Here is a 16,505-nt window from a genome sequence, read left to right as displayed (position 1 = left end):
GGCTGCGAAAATGAACGATGTTTAAAGGCAATTTTGGCATTTGTGGTGAAACAAAGCAGCAGATTTGGTAGATTAATGAAGATCGTGGGGGTTTGGGTTATAACGGTCGACTGGTACCCCGTTCGCCTCGCGAGCTCCTTCACGGTCATCACGTCACCCCTTCTCTCTCTCTCTCTCTCCCTCCCTCTCTCTCTGCTTGCCCACTACTCTACCTTGCTCTCTCCCACTCCTCCAGAGACCACAACGAGGCTCGAGGGGTAGAGTTACAGAAAGGGGAGGGGGTAGAGCGACATAGACAAAGAGAAGAAAAGGCAAGAGAGAGAGAGGGCGAGAGGGGGGAAGAGAGAGAGAGAGAGGCTCGCGTGCCTGTATGAGGTTGAAAAAGAGAGAGAGAGGTAGAGTGAGGTAGGCTCCGAGTGCAGGGGGAGGTGGATCCCTATGTAGTGTAGCAGCTTAAGCTAAAGCTAACTAGCCATGTTGCTGTCGCTGCTGCTGCTCCTCCCGTTGCTGGTGGTGTGTGTCTGTTAGCGGGCCGCCCTGGACTCCCTATCCGCCCTGAGGTGCATCATGCCCGGCTGGAAGAAAAACATCCCGGCCTGTCTCCAACCGGACCAGGAGGGAGGTAAGACCGGACCAGACCGATCCGCTCAGGTTTACACCGACCGGCGAGTGTGTCTCAATGTGTGTGTGTGTGTGTGTGTGTGTGTGTGTGTTTCAGTGCATACCTGTGTGTGAGTGTGCAGTTATGTGTATGTGTGTGCGCGTGTGAGCGCGTGTACTAATTATCGCCGGTGCAATCTCTGTGCAGCGTGGCTCGGCGCCGCCGGTGGAGCTCGCGCAGACGGTGACTGTCTTGAAATTAGTGAAAGTTGGTAACTGATACCGTGCGAATGTGCGCGCGTGTGTGTGTGTGTGTTGTCTCGTGCTAATCTGACGCAACGGGTGAGGTTACAGTGACGTTACGGTGATTTCACGTTATAGGCTACTTACTTGTGTGTGCGAATGTGTTAATCATAAAGAGCAATTATCGGTTAGCAGGACTGCTAACAGGCTAACCAAACGGTTAAACGGGGCGAGGAGGAACGGTTGTTGCTGGTCAAACGAGGGTCTGCCCTTGTGTGTGTAAGTGTGTGTGTGTAACGACCACCTTCACCGGGCTGCGGGCGGTAGCTGCCCCGGTGTTAAACGGTGTTACAGTAAAATCTGTGACCCTTCAGTTTGTGTGCCGCTGTCAGGTCAGGTGTGGGGAAATAAACCCACTTACGGTTTGTCTAAATATTGACAGGTGAGCTGTTAATGCTCCACATACAGACCTGTGCGCTGCTGGCACGGTTCCTGCCCGTTAACGGCCGTTAAAATCGGTGACTGTAACGTTTCCTGGCAGCACATAGCAGCCCCCCCTTAATGTTGCCATAACACCCCTCCAATGATTTAACACGGTACTGTGTGCTGTGCTGCTGTAGTATGTTAATCTGGTCTGGTATTCTGTGTAGTTAATATTTTGTGATGTAGTACTTTAATATAACCTATAACATTGTTGTATATTATGGAGATATATCAGTACTACTGTACATAACTACAATTTTAAGGTACTTGTACTTGAGTATTTCTATTTGATACTTCTTTATACTTCCACTCCACTACACTTAGGAGGCTAATAATGAACTTTTAACTGCACTTCATTTCAGATGGTGTTTATTAATACAAAATATGATCAATTCACAAATTAAGATTGTTATTTCTATAGATTAAGCTAACCCACGGTAGCCTACATAAAGTACCAGCTGCAACGTTAAACAGAATGAATCAACAGTTAAAATCCAGTGATACAATATACATTAATGTGTAGGGTATTTTTAATGCTAATACTTATGCACTTTTATTTTGAAAGAAGGGCTTTTACCTGCAAAAGATTATTTTCCCAATTTGCTCCTTTTACTTAAATAAAAGCTGAGTGAACATTACATTACGTTAAATCCCATAAATTAGATGTTTTTATCCAAATTAATCGGGTGAAACATTTGACGAAATGTACTGTTGTGTTTCAGATTGAGACATTTAATTGAAGTCATTTATGACAACTTTGAAAACTAATTTATTATTAATTGCAGCAACAGACAAACATCGTTGCTGTGTTTGTTTACAGCATAACTGAAGCGATCAGGCCGTTAATCAGCCTGAAGACACAAAATCATCAGAACATTTTAATAATTGATCTTTATTCCTCTTGTCCCAGCGTCTCCAATAATTGCTTTTCTCTGTTAATGTCATTTTATAGATATGGATTATAGATATAAGACACAACGAGACGACAAGAAAACACTGAACGCTGTGGGAAACTGTGATGGACATTTATCAGTGTTCTCAGATATTTGACAGACAAATAATCAATAAATTAATCTTTGAATTTATAAATAATTTAGATAATCATTAATCCTGCCCTAATATGGTGTAATATGACGTTTGCGGTGAAGAACACTGTTGTACATGTGTGTATTTGCTGTAAGAACATGTAGTAAAACTCTAGTTTGAGGCTTTAGCATTAAAAATTACATTTCAAGTCAAAAATACAAAAAGATTTTCAGTATAAATGATTCAGATTTATAAATACTTCAATTCCTTTACAGCTTAAACAATTAAAGTTGATTAAACAACAATTAATAGGCAAATATTTTGCTCATCTATTAATCGTTTTTTGTCTGTTGAAGCGTTAATAAAACTTTGGTGGTTTTCTTGGATATTATACGAAACATTGTACAAAACAAGATATTTAAAAATAGTTATTTACTTTGTTGTTTTATTTCTGTAAACCACGTCAGCGTTTTCTTTTATTTTAGTCCCATTTTATTGTTGTTCTTAAGTCGAAAAGAGGTCTGATGCATTCGCCTGCAGCTGTTTGACCTTTACTGTAACATCTCTTGTTTTATTATTATCTGGATGATTCACGAGGCGTAATTATCTTTATGACCCTGTTTTCTTTCTTATTTTACTCTAACATCTGTAAACCTGTCAGTGAACACACCATAATACAGAATGAGATAAATGTACATTAGACCACAAACAGACGTGTCGCTGCTCACCTTAACCACTCTGAGCTGTAAATCTCCTTTTACACTCGGTGTCAGATTCAACAAACCATTTTTAGCTCACATTTGCAGAGTTTGAACGGCACAAACTGCCTCCACAGAAAGAGGACACACACTGCTTAAAATGTAAATGAGATGTTGTTGCTTGTAGCCTTTTAATTCACATAAATAACAAACTGTATGTGCTCTCGTTTTGTTTTTCCTTAATGGAGAACTCATGCATAAATATTTCCTGGAAAGACTTTCTTATTCCAGCAGCTGCAGTTTGGAGATTTAGAAGCTTTCAAATGTGATAATTAACCTTCAAATACTCACAACACGACACACAAAACATCAGGTTCAGGTTTGTGTTTCATATAAGTGAAGAAAAACGCTATTAAAATGTTTGTGATCAAAACTTTAGTCAACAAAATATCCAACAGACTCCTGGAAAAAGCTATTTTCACTCTTATAAGTCTTCTACGAATGTGATATTCAGTTTATAACGACCTGAATATTCAGGTGTTTTGCTCGATTATACATCTGAAATATAAACAGATATCTGCAGTAAGTTCAGCCAAGAGCTAACATTCTGCTCAAATTCAACTTGAGACAAATCTGCTGGATGCTGTGTCACGAAAGCCGTTCAGCGTTTAGATTTCCCAACTTCATTAAATGCATCATAAATGATGGCTCCGCCCTCCGTCTCATGTTACAGTAGTGTTCTTCTCCTCCTGAGGACAGACCTGACAAAGCTTCATGTTGTTCCTAATCTGCATCATGATGTTGTTCTTTCAGCAAACTGAAGAGCCGTTAATTAAAGTCGATCACAAGAGAATCTGTTTCTGTTTGGGCTTCATCCTGCTGCAGTAAGCCAGAGTGCAGCCTCTGTGTAACTTCCTGTTTACAGTGAGACTGAGACTCAGCACAGACAGATGAACGGGCGCTCCTCCGGGGGATGGGACGAACCGAGAGATGACAGCGTTTATTTAGCAGACACATCTGGAGGGAGAATTTACCTTTGATCTGAACACACGGTCGCTTCTCGAGCTGCTGACTGGACTGTAAACAATGCAGCGCACGGAGGAGGACGTCTGGGCAGGAAGACGTTTATCGCTTATCGCTGGCTAAACTGGAACACCTGAAATGTTCGCCGTCACTCTGAGGATAAATCGTTTATAGACGCAGCTGATTCAGAGATTGGATGCAGAAAAACAAACCTTTTAGGAGCTCCAGGTAGCAAATGTTTCCCTTTTCTGCTTGATTTAACTCTTAAAGCCATAAATCAGCTATAAAAAATAGTTGGTGGTTAATTTTCTGTTGAATTATTAATCCGCATCCGTCAGGATACAACCATAATTTACAGCACTGATCACAGAGTGCAGGTATAACTCTGTGGATGTTAAATGTTTCTAAGCATCAGTCCTGAGGCTGATATATAAAACACATAAAGGAGGTGAGTTAGTGTCGAGTTGTAAACCTGTCGGAGACGTAATAATGTCACCCTCAGCGCTCCACAGTAAAATAACTACATGTTAAACCAGTAGAAGAAGAAAAGGTGTAAAAAGCAGCCGAACAAGACAGAAACACGAGAGGAGAACGGGCGGGAGGTAAAAATAGATAACAGGTGAATAATAGATAGACGCACCATATGAGACACAGTGTTCGGCTGTAGTAACATGTGTATTTGTACTACTGAATATCACGTTCTGTCTCAGCGGGGTGACGCTCAAAATGTCTGAAAAGACAAAGAAACTTCAGCAGAGACGGAGCGGAACAGGAAGTCGTTACACGGATGTTAATTAGCCTCATTTTAGCTGCAGTTCAGCTCATTTTATTGCTTTAATCAGAGCTAATTGTGATTGTTTGTGGGTGCGTTAACGTGTCTTTAGAAGAGACTCTGCAGGCGGGATGTTGCAGCCTCTGCAGGTTCACGACCCCCCCCGTCTCTCACCTGGAGAGTCCAGAAGGGAGCAGCACCTGTCTGCCTGCAGGCCACAGAGAGAGAGAGACCTCTGCTGTCTGCTGCTCGACAGGAGCGTCCTTCACAAACATGACTCACGGCTGGGGCCGGGCGAGAGCGACGACTGCAGCCTGGTTCACGAGGATACAGTCTGTCGGCTCTCCTCTAAATGAGACGATTAATCCTTCCGTCTGTTAGCTGGAGGATATTTAGTTTGTTTGGTTGTAAAACAACTGAAAATGAAGCATTGTTTGTGTGCTGTGGCTCAGGAGGTAGAGTGGGTCATCCTCTAATCAAAGCACGGGCGGTTTTATCCCCGGCTCCTGTCAAAGTGTCCTTGGGCGAGAAATTTCTCCCTGAGACGGTGCCAGCCGTGTGAGCGTGTGAATGTGGAGGAGATTAGATCTTGATGAGCTGGCAGCTCATGTGTGTGTGAGCGTTGACGGTGGAGAGAAGAGAAGTCTGCTGCACCACGACTTCTCTGCTCGTCTGAAGGTGTGTTCAGATCAGTGTTTAAAGATGGGTGATCCTGCAGCCAGCCAGCAGGGGGCGATGGAGAGTTCTGCCTTAGCTTTGAGGGAGCTGTCATGTCGGCCATCTTTGCGCCTGGATTTTATAAGTGTATATAAGCAGGACGCTCACTTGTACTCTCTGTGACTGTGTGTCAATCTGATGTTTGGACACAGGTGACACAGAAAGAGATTAAACTCAAGCAACAGGTGAAACACGCTGACGGACACACCTGCAACGAGTCCACTCTAAACGATGATGACGCACATGAAGATGTTCAGGTTGTTAAGAGTGTGTTTGATTGTGATTACAGTGTGTGTGTGTGTGTGTGTGTGTGTGTGTGTGTGTGCAGTATGACATCATCCCACCGTTTTAAGCTTTTCGACTTCGACGCACACACACACACGGAAACACGCACACACCCTCCTGTAAGAGGTGCTGATGTCAGAACTCTGTTCATCTTTGTCCTCAGGATTACTGAAGCAGACCTGACTGTGTGTGTGTGTGTGTGTGTGTGTGTGTGTGTGTGCGTGTGCGCGTGTGTCTGTGTGTACTTCGAGCTTAATGTATTATCCCTATCGTCTCTGACACATTCTAACAGAGCCTCTCTCTCTCTCTCTCTCTGTCTCCCTCAAACTGCTGACTGTGTGTGTGTGTGTGTGTGTGTGTGTGTGTGTGTGTGTGTCTGTCATTGCCTTTATCCATTTAAATGTGTGTGCGTTCTCGTGGTTCCGTCCTACACGTCCAAAAGTGTGTGACGCCTGAATATTACATGACTATAACTCTGACATCATGTCCATTTCTGTGCTGCTGTCCTCACACGTCTCACTGAAGTACAACTCGCAGTTCTTCTGTGTACAAATACTCTGATACAAGTACGAGTGCTGCATGTAATGTGTACTTATAGGAGTGGATCATGTCTTTAAATAGGGCTGCACAATGATCAACGGTTAATCCTGATTCCCACGATTAAATAAACACGACTGAGGTTTGAAACGCTCCACCTGCAGAAAACTCTGCTGCAGATCAAATCAAGCGCTCACTGAACTAACAGCCCCTCCCCCAGGGGGCGATGGAGAGGTTTGGGCTTCACGTTTGGGGGAGCTGGCAGGTCATGTGATGAGCGCCAACCTTACAGAGAGGAAGAGTAAACAACAGAGACGGTCGGAGAAACTAAAGTCAAACGTCTGAACAGAAGACGAAGAGCTGGTCCCCTGAAACGGCTCGTCAGCGCTTGTTTGGAGGTGTTTCAGGTTTAAGTGACGGGAAGAAGAAACAATAATCAGCAGAGAGGTCATGAAACCTGCGTCTGCGCCGCAAAGCAACACGGCTAACTTGTTGAAGCAGCTGAAGGAACAAAGTGCAGCATGATGAGTGTGTGAAGGCCGAGAGGAAGAACGAGCTGCTCCCCGTCCTCCAGCGTCACGTCAGACATCCAGAACAGAGACGCTGTACAGAGACACCCTATCCACCCAGCTCCCACAGACACACTGACATTACCCATGATGCACCACATGCAGGTTAAGAACCTGATGTTAAGTCTTGGTTTGATGCTAAATGTGAACATGAGCCTGAATGCAGCACAACATGCTTCATGTCTGTACATAGACACGTTTCCTGCCAGAATTAGCGTGTGCAGGTGTGCAGGTGTATATTTGTGGTGCAGCGCGGGATGCTACCGAACACTCTGATTTGCTTCTCTTCAGTGTTAAAGATAAAATGTTGTTTTCTTTGTGTTTTTTCGCCTGTTTTCTGATTTCTGTGTGAACATGAAGCTGATGATGAAACGTCTTCATCACTGAGATGAAAAAAACAAAAACCAGCCAGACAGAATATATCTTTAATCTTTAACAGGAAACAGACTCAGGATCAGAATCTGCTTTTTCCTTCATCTGTTACTCACACACACGCACACACGCACACACACACGCACACACGCACACGCACACGTACGCACGCACGCACACACACACACGCACACACACACGCACACACGCACACACACACACACACACACACACATACTATAACACACACAGCCCTGGGCAGTGTCCAGGTGGACAGCCGAGCTGCTGGCATCGAACACATACACTCATTTTCTACTTGGATAAGCCCAGCATGGACACACTGCCACTAAACACTTATTAATATACCACACACACACACACACACACACACACACACACACACACACACACACACACACACACACACAATAACACGCGCACACACATGATGAAGTCTCAGTGTGTCTGTTACAGTCCAGCAGTCGATCTGACACTGAAACCTGCAGGGAGAGGAAGGAGAGGAAGGAGAGGAAGAGGCAGGAGGAGAAGAGAAGGAAGAAGAAGAAGGATGGAAGAATAGGATGAGCAGGAATAGGAGGAAGAAGAAGAAGGGAGGAAGAAAAAGAGGAAGAATGAGTAGTAAGAGGAAGAAGAGGATGTAAGAAGGTTGGAGGAGGAGGAGGAGGAGGAGGAGGAGGAGGAGGAAGAAGAAAAGGAGGAAGAAGAAGAAGAGGAGGAGGAAGAGGAAGGGGGAAGAAGAATAAAAGGAGGAGTATGAGCAAGAGGAGGAAAAAGAAGAAGAGGAGAAGGAGAAGAAGGAGAGGAGGAGGAGGAGAAAAAGAGGAAGAATGAGGAGGAGGAGGAAGAGAAGAAGAGGAAGAATGAGGAGGAGGAAGAGAAGAAGAGGAAGAATGAGGAGGAGGAGGAGGAGAAGAAGAGGAAGAAGAAGAGGAGGAGGAGGAGGAGGAGGAGAAGAAGGAGAGGAAGAAGAGAAGGAGGAGGAGGAAGAAGAGGAAGAAGAAGAAGAGGGGAAGAAGAGGAGGAGGAGAAGAAGAGGAGGAGGAGGAGTTGGAAGAAGACGGGGAGGAAGAGGAGGAGAGGAGGAGGAAGAAGACGGGGAGGAAGAGAGCATTTCCATTTGTTTTCTGATCTTTTTTTATCCATTGTAGTCTTAAGAAGCTCTCAGACGTGTGTGTGTGTGTGTGTGCGTGTGTGTGTGTGTGTGTGCGCGTGTGTGTGTGTGTGTGTGTGTGTGTGTGTGTGTGCGTGCGTATGTGTGTGTGCGTGCAGCCTGCATGCTAAAGATAACTGTTTCTCCGTCTGAGGTTGAGTCGACGGACTGTTGGGAACTAAATTGCACTTTTTCCTCGGTTGAGAAAAGACTCAAAGTCCGGTTTTAATCCGTTTCTCACATTCAGAGTCTGAAAAAAGAGGAAACAGGAAGTGAGTTAATGTGGATTTTATTCTAACATTCATGCACACGACGTGGAGGACGTTTGGGCTTTATGCAAACGTCCTCTGATGTGGTCAGAATAACTTTTATTGTCAATCACTTCTGGATCGTCGGCTTTAAAGCCCCCGTCTCTCACTAAGCTCTTCAGTCGGTTTAAAACGAGTTTAAATTTGATTTTAAATCGAAAACTGGCAAAAAATCAACTCGTGTTTAATCCAACTGATTCAAGGACACGGGTTCTGTTTCAATATTGGGGTAACTGCGAGGTGTGGAGAGGAAACTTAAGGCCTTATAACTTTGACTTCCTGTCTTCTTTTCAGTTCTGAGCTTCAAAATAAAAGTCCTCGACTTTTATGATTTAATTCCAAGAGGAAAATCTTTTATTCTAAACATTGAGAGGGATTTTTATCTACAACTATGCTGTTACTATTTTAAAAATGTTTTGTTCTGTTGCAGATTAAAATCCAGGTTTTGTTTATTTAGCTAATAAATTGATTTTATTTTATGATGATACACAGTATAGTTACTGATAATGGGCCTAAGAATATCACATGATGACTTGTAAACAAAAAACATTTTTTACAACTATTAGCCTAAATTTCTTATTTTTAAAAATGAATTTAAATTAAAATTTGTGGCCCAAACCAAAAACTAATACACTTTGATTGTGGATTTACTTAAATGTGTCACCCATCTGTATTTCAATGTCAATAAATTAATTAACTTAGAAATTCATTCTGTTTTTAACCATTCTTATGTAATAAATGTAAAATAGGTGTTAAATTGCATTTTATTTAGTATAAAAATGTTTTAGAAATTCCAAAAACACAACTAACCCTGCGGACAGCCTGTGTAATTGATTCTTATTTATATTAAATAAACAGCTGCAGTTTTATATCACTTTATATTACTGACAGTGAAGAAAGTTGTTTTTATTGCATTGCGAACAGAACGAATCCGTGTTAATGAAAGACAAACATCATAAATCAAAATGCAGCCCTGTATAAATAAAGGATGATTAATTCCTTATTAATCAATAAATCAATAAATAGCTGCAGGTATGATCGCGCTAAAGAGCTTTTTAAAGTGGTGAGGAGTTTTATGATGATCCCATCATTAAAATTCTCGACGATCGACTAATCGTGACTGTTTTTAATCCTGAAAGAAATCCTATATCGCTCTATGGCGAACAACTCGCCGTAAACCAAACCCCAGCAGACTTTTGGTCTATTTAAAGGAAACATTCGTGTCCTCTGTCAGACATCTGTTGTCCAGCTGTTTGTTTGTTTTCTCTCTCCGGGTTTGGGTTCAGGTTGAGCCGAGCCTTCAGGGAATGAATGGAAGTCAATGCTGTGTGTGTGTGTGTGTGTGTGTGTGTGTGTGTGTGTGTGTGTGTGTGTGTGTCCATTAGGAATCAAGGTCAGTCACTCAGCAGTCCATTAAGACCATAGATTCACTCCTGTCTCTCTCTTTTGTTCAGTTTGTTTCTAGGTCTCTCCCTCTCTTGTCTGTCTCGCTCACCCTCAGGCTTTATCAATCACTGTCTGTCTGCCCCTCTGCCCCAGTGAATCATGGGTAATTTACTTAGCAGGAGTCGGACCTTTGGAAGCGTCTAAAATTGGTCGTTTTCTCTACAGAGTTCTGAATGTTGATGCTGCGGTTCTTCTGAGCGACCAGCAGAGGGAGAGAGAGGATAAACTCTACGTGTGTGTGTGTTTGGATGGTGTGTGTGTGTGTGTTGAGTGTGGAGAATTAGATTATACACACACACTCAAACACACACACACACACACACATACCAACGAGGCGTCCAATCGTGTTAGAGCGCTGCAGAGGCTTGAGAGCGATATGCAAATGAACCTGCACTTGTCATTTTTAGCAACACACACGCACACACTCTCTCTTTACTCTCTCTCTTTCTGCCTGTGTCAGTGGATGTAACTCGCCCATCTGCCCGGCTGTCAGTCCTGTCGGTGGAGTGTGCTCGTGGGGCGTTTGAAGCCCTCGGGGACGTCTGACAGGTGAGGGGAGGCAGAGTCGTCTCCTCCTTCACTGTCCTGAGCTAACACTGGAGCTAATCTGACTTCATGGGTGAATCATGTGATAATCCCTCACATTTATTGGCACTTCAGGAGTAAAAACATTTCTCCTTAATGTGTCAGCGCGCCTGGTGGTTTGCAGTAATGGGAGGTTTGGTTCTGCTCTCCTTGAACCACAAATCTCTCAGGATTTGCTGCTAAATCTGCTAATAAGAGTCTGAGGTGACAGAATGATGCAGAACCACAACAAAGGGTTCAAAGACTTCTCCAGCACTTTGTCCGCCGGTGTTTCTTGTTTTCTTGGATTATTAAATCGACAGCAGAGAGCAGCTACATCATCTCCAGGTCGCCTGACACCCACACATATTATAGATTTGGGATTATGGGCTGCAAATATCTTAATTTGCAAGCGGTTACCCGTCAGTGATGCCCGCATGTGTGATATTTCCAGGCAAATTTCGAACACGTGTCCTCTGTCACGACCCGCTCAACGTTTAAAATGGATTTCCTACCAGGACTTTGATCATATAATGTATAAAACATTCTATTTTTAGAAATGACAAGTTGTTAATGCTCGATACTACGGAAGCCCGTAGCGGACATGCATCCATACTTTTTATTTATTCTGTTTTCCTGTCATAACGAGTAATTTTCGGTTGGTTTCTCGACATCTCGATTTATTAATCTCGTTATCTCGAGATTACAACGCTGCACCACCGTAACGTCATGATCACAGCTCGTATCATCATATGGTGCAGGGGAAAGGATAAAATTAAGACTATTGAGAGGCGGAAGGAGGCTATATCCTTGCCGAAGCCAGCTACAACCCACCATTAGCCTTTAGCCATTAGCCAGCATTAGCTTCAGCATGCTAGTCGCCAGCCTCGGAAGCGATTGACCAGCCTAGCCAGTAGCCGAGTGGGTTGCTTTGTTAGACGCATGACTTGCCGTCCTGGTCGAATGAATAGGCGGCCTCTCAGTTACCTGCGCTGGCTTATCATTGGCCAGATCAGTAGCTGGCTTCAGCAAGGATATACCCTCCTTCAGCCTCTCATTAGTCTTAATTTTGTCCCTTTCCCTGCGCCATATCATCATAGAAACAGGCTCGACTTGGCTTCGGTCGAGCAGCGTGGACGCTTAAGCCGAGAGCTCCTCCACGCCAACAAGATAAACACAGACGAAGCTGGAGAAATAAACACAGAAGGAGCCAGAACCTTTGAACATGAGCGCAGGTCCAACAAAAATCAAGAATAAAAGAACGTCCAAGCTAAAGAGAAGAGAAGAACGTGCTAACACCTGAAGCTAGCAATAGCATGGCCTCGTTTCAGATCAGTCTGGACAGCAAACGGATCCAAACGCTGCAAAGCTAAACACGGACCTGATCACAACCTGAAGGAAGAGCAGAAATGTGCAGCCTTGAGTTACCTGATGAGTGTGGGCGATGGCAGCATGTCCTGCTCTGTGACATCACCAGCCTGCTGTTCTGTTATCACCAGAAAAGCAGCTTTGTTATCTATTGATAACGAGATAAATAAGAGAAAACCAACCGGAGAGGACTCTTTATCTCAGGAAAATGTAGCAAAGAAAATGTGTGGATGTCAGCTCAGGGCTTCCGTACTGTTAATATGAGCAGTTAAAGCTCGCTCACCCAAACTAGAACTAGCAGCAATATGTGTAGACCTTAGTTGTTATAAATACATGTTGATCTGGATTCCTTGCAGTGGGGACAAATGATTGTAAAACCCGCTCTCTCTCTCTCTCTCTCACTGCTTTAATTTTACTCTTCAACAGAACAACAGACCGATAGGCTCCGAGTCGTCTTCACGTGAACCGGTTCTGTTGTAACCTTCATCAGTCTCGATGGTGCTGTGACTCTGACAGCTCCTGTTCACACTGGCCGCCGGGCCTCGCTGCGGAACATTACCCGACACATTTGTGGAATACGAGTGAACACGAGTAAAAGTGCGAGAGAGTTTCACCTGTTCAAACACACACAGCTGTTTCACGTCCCACAGACGCTGCTGACACCGGCAGTAAACTGGCTCAACACACACACACACACTAAACACACACACACCAACATACCTGAGGTTGTGTGAGAACAGACAGGAAACACACTGACACAGTAAATCTGTTTGAACTCCAACCTTTGACCTCTGAAAGCTGACAGAGACGCAGTGATTGGCAGCTGGTCTGCAGGGTGTACAGTGACACTCCATGCTTGCTGTGCGTGTGTTGACCTCCGACCCCTGTCATGTGCTGACAGCTCTCGTTTCCCACGATGCCTTGTTGCATGACAGACTCTGACAGATCATATCAGTGATCACAGGAAGGAGGGGAAGTTATTCAACTGATCATGAAACAATAAATTAAATGAGTTTAAACTTTATCTAAGTTTGAGTCCTCTCAGCTTCCGTAGATCCGAAGCTCCAGCTCGAGCCAATGTACCGGGTTGGGTGTGAACTCGCCATATGTACGCTTTGATTTTAAAATCTGGCGAGGGTCGTCTCTTTTTAGTTTTAATAGAGCAACAGCCTGACCCTGTTTCAGCTTTACACTTACAGTAACCGGGTTACTCGTCCTCCTGTGAGCCTGATTCAAACGTTCTGATCACAGTCTGCTCTCCACAGACGGTCGCTTTCTCAGGTCCGCCGCCAACTCGCGCTCGAGTGGGAGCTCTTTGGTCGGGCTGCCAACGAGCCTCGGTTTGGAAACATAAATGGATTAGGAAAGAAAAAAGGAAATGCAGAATATACAGTAAACAATGTGGGAAAGCACAGATTAGCCCACATAGACAACAAAGCAGAAAGTCCTCTGATTTAACACTGTTCTGTCTGTGGCGTCTAAAACGACAACATTTCAAATTTAAAACATTTTTAACAGACGCAGACGAAGTTTAAGTTTTTCAGCTAAGAGAAATATCTTTAAATTTACATGCCCTGAAAGTAAAGGACCTTTTTTGTACTATGAACCAAGTTCAACCTACGCAGGCTCTTTGCTTAAGCTGGCTAAACAGAGCCTGAAGCACCAGGTGGACATAACAGGTATCACGAAGGCGGTTATTAACTTTCTCCAGCCTTTTTTACACACGAAGCTCGCCGTCATGCAGCCTTTGTCAAGCCGCCCCAGAGTGTGTCTTTACAGCGTTCCGGCGTGGCGGAAGCAAAACGCGAGCACGGCTTAACGTGCTTCAGATACACACACGGTGCCGTTCGGCCCTGCCGGCTCCGCTGTTTCCACAGACGCCGTTTCACCTCTGTTACTACCTCCGATGCCGGCTCAGAGGCGGCTCAGCCTCGGTGCGTTTTACATAAATAAGAAACGACGCAGAGGATGACAAAAAAATCCCAACTGGCTCTCGTTTGTTTCCACGTGACGATCCACAGAGAGCGTGCTCGGCTGTCCTCGGGGTTCCCAACACACAGCAGGATATCAAGATAGTAAATACGTATTACAATTTGAAATCGGTGCGTCCACGACGTTCTCCCGAGCAGATCGGGGGAAGTAAAATCACTCCTAACATCCCTCACACCACAGGAACATCCAGAGAGATTCAGAACCATCAGAACATCAGGACTGTGCTTACTTTAGTCTGAAGGAGGGAATCGTATCTTGTAGTGTGGACCGCTTTACGGAAAGGTCCCGTCATGGTTGTAAAAAGGAAGATGTTGTTAATGAACAAGTTTAGGGAACAATCTTCTCAAATCTAAATCAAGCTTTAACTGTTGGTTGAAAACAGGTTCATCTGTGGACTTCTCACCCTTTGTAAGCGTTGCACAAAGTCCTTCCTTCAGCCACAAGAGGGCGCTCTTAATAACTGTTTACGTGAAACAACTGAAGCCGTTGCTGTTGTCCGTTTACAGCCAGGATTTACTCTTACAGACTAAATTCCTTTAAAGATCTTTGACATCGTTTTGAAGCTGTAATTTGTTTTTAACTCCCAAAGCCGACGACATCATTAAAAGTCCGACTGGAGTTTTATAAGATCAGCTGAGGTGATTACTGACTCCACTTGTGCTCAATCACGAACCCAAACTCTGCTCATTATCCTCCGTGACTGGTCTGGGGGTCTTTGGGGGTCTGGAGATTATTGCACCACATGGGGCCGACCGGTCGCTCTCCGAGGACTCATTAACAGCCCACATGGGCCGACACACGCGGGGCCCATCTGGAGACACATTATTGAGCCGGCCCGCCGTGAGGCCCACATGTTGGTCAGCAGGTTGTTGGCCTCCTGAAGCTCCTGCTGAGGAGGAGCTGATTTTAATGTGTGTCACATTCATTTCATTTAAACAGTCTGTTCCTCATGTTCACACTTTATTACTCCTCTGCTCTCAGGGCTCCTCTCAGAGGGAGAGACGCTTCGTTTGCTCCTTTGTTGGCTGCTTCCTCTTCTTCTTCTCCTTGTTCCTTTCCTCCTCCTCCTCCTCCGTCCTCTCATACTTCTTCTCCTCCTCCTTCTGCTAACACTTACTCTCCTCCTCCTCCCTCTAATACTTCTTCTTCACCTCCTCCTCCTTCTTCTCCTTCTTGTTGTTATTTTCCTCCTCCTCCTTCCTCTCATACTTATTCTTCACCTCCTTCTTCTTCTTCTCCTCGTCCTTCTTCTCCTTCTTCCTTTTCTCCTCCTCCTCCGTCCTCTCATACTTCTCCTCCTCCTCCCTCTAATACTTCTTCTTCACCTCCTTCCGCTAACACTTATTCTCCTCCTCCTCCCTCTAATACTTCTTTTTCACCTCCTCCTCCTTCTTCTCCTTCATGTTGTTGTTCTCCTCCTCCTCCTTCCTCTCATACTTATTCTTCACCTCCTCCTCCTTCTTCTCCTTCTTCTTCTTCTCCTCCTCCTTCTTCTCCTCCTCCTTCTTCCTCTCATACTTCTCCTCCTCCTCCCTCTAATACTTCTTCTTCACCTCCTTCTTCTTGTCCTTCTTCTCCTCCTACTTGTTCTCCTCCTCCTCCTTGTACTTCATCTTCTCCTCCTTCTTGTTGTTGTTGTTCTTCTCCTCTTTGTCCTTTTTCTTCTTCTTCTTCTCCTTCTTCTCCTTCTTCTTGTTCTTCTCCTCCTCCTCCTTCTTCTTGTTCTCCTCCTCCTCCTTCTCCACCTTTTATCTTCTTCTCTTTCTCCTTCCTCTCATACTTATTCTCCTCCTCCTCTCTCTAATACTTCTTCTTCACCTCCTCCTTCTTGTTCTCCTCCTTCTCCTCCTTGTTGTTGTTCTTCTTCTTCTCATCTTTGTCCTTTTTCTTCTTCTTCTTCTTCATGTCATCCTTCTTCTTCTTGGTCTCCTCCTGCTCCTCCTCCTCCTGCTCCCCCTGCTCCTCCTGCTCCTCCTTCTTAAACTGTACCTCTTGTCTATAATTGAACCTGATGAAGTTGGCGATGTTGATCCAGGAGGACCTTCAGTGGATCGTAGAGATGAGGGTCAGTAGGCTGCAGCTGTTTTCAGTGAGCCAGATCCATATTTAATCACTCTGCATGTTTTATTCTGCTCCTTCTAAATGACTCAAATCCTGTTCTGTTGTTTCTGTGAACACGAGATCAAACTGTAACATCCTTCACTTTAGAGTGTATCATATTCCCTCCCTCTCTGCTCCCTCCTGCCCCTTCAGGTAGACCCTGAACACCTGGAGGGATCATATTTCCCATCTGGTGTGGGGAAGCCTGAGGCTCGTCCCCGAGCAGCTGGA

The 16,505-nt window shown here is 44.5% G+C and overlaps 1 protein-coding gene across 1 annotated transcript in view; it reads left to right on the top strand.

Annotated features, from left to right (window-relative positions):
• Nucleotides 1–250: 250 nt before the first annotated feature.
• grip1 (glutamate receptor interacting protein 1) overlaps nt 251–16,505 on the top strand; it is a 56,375-nt gene continuing 40,120 nt past the window's right edge. Inside the window, exon 1 of the mRNA XM_069670962.1 lies at nt 251–622. Within this exon, the coding sequence (XP_069527063.1) occupies nt 568–622 (55 nt within the window). The 5' untranslated portion in view covers nt 251–567. The remainder of the gene's footprint in view (nt 623–16,505) is intronic.

This window comes from Semicossyphus pulcher, unplaced genomic scaffold (genome assembly GCF_022749685.1).
Source record: "Semicossyphus pulcher isolate SPU_LCO1_2020_fin unplaced genomic scaffold, fSemPul1.0.p SCAF_20, whole genome shotgun sequence".
NCBI lineage: Eukaryota > Metazoa > Chordata > Actinopteri > Labriformes > Labridae > Semicossyphus > Semicossyphus pulcher.
Note: the sequence above shows the minus strand (reverse complement) of the source record. Positions and strands in the feature narration are given on the sequence as shown.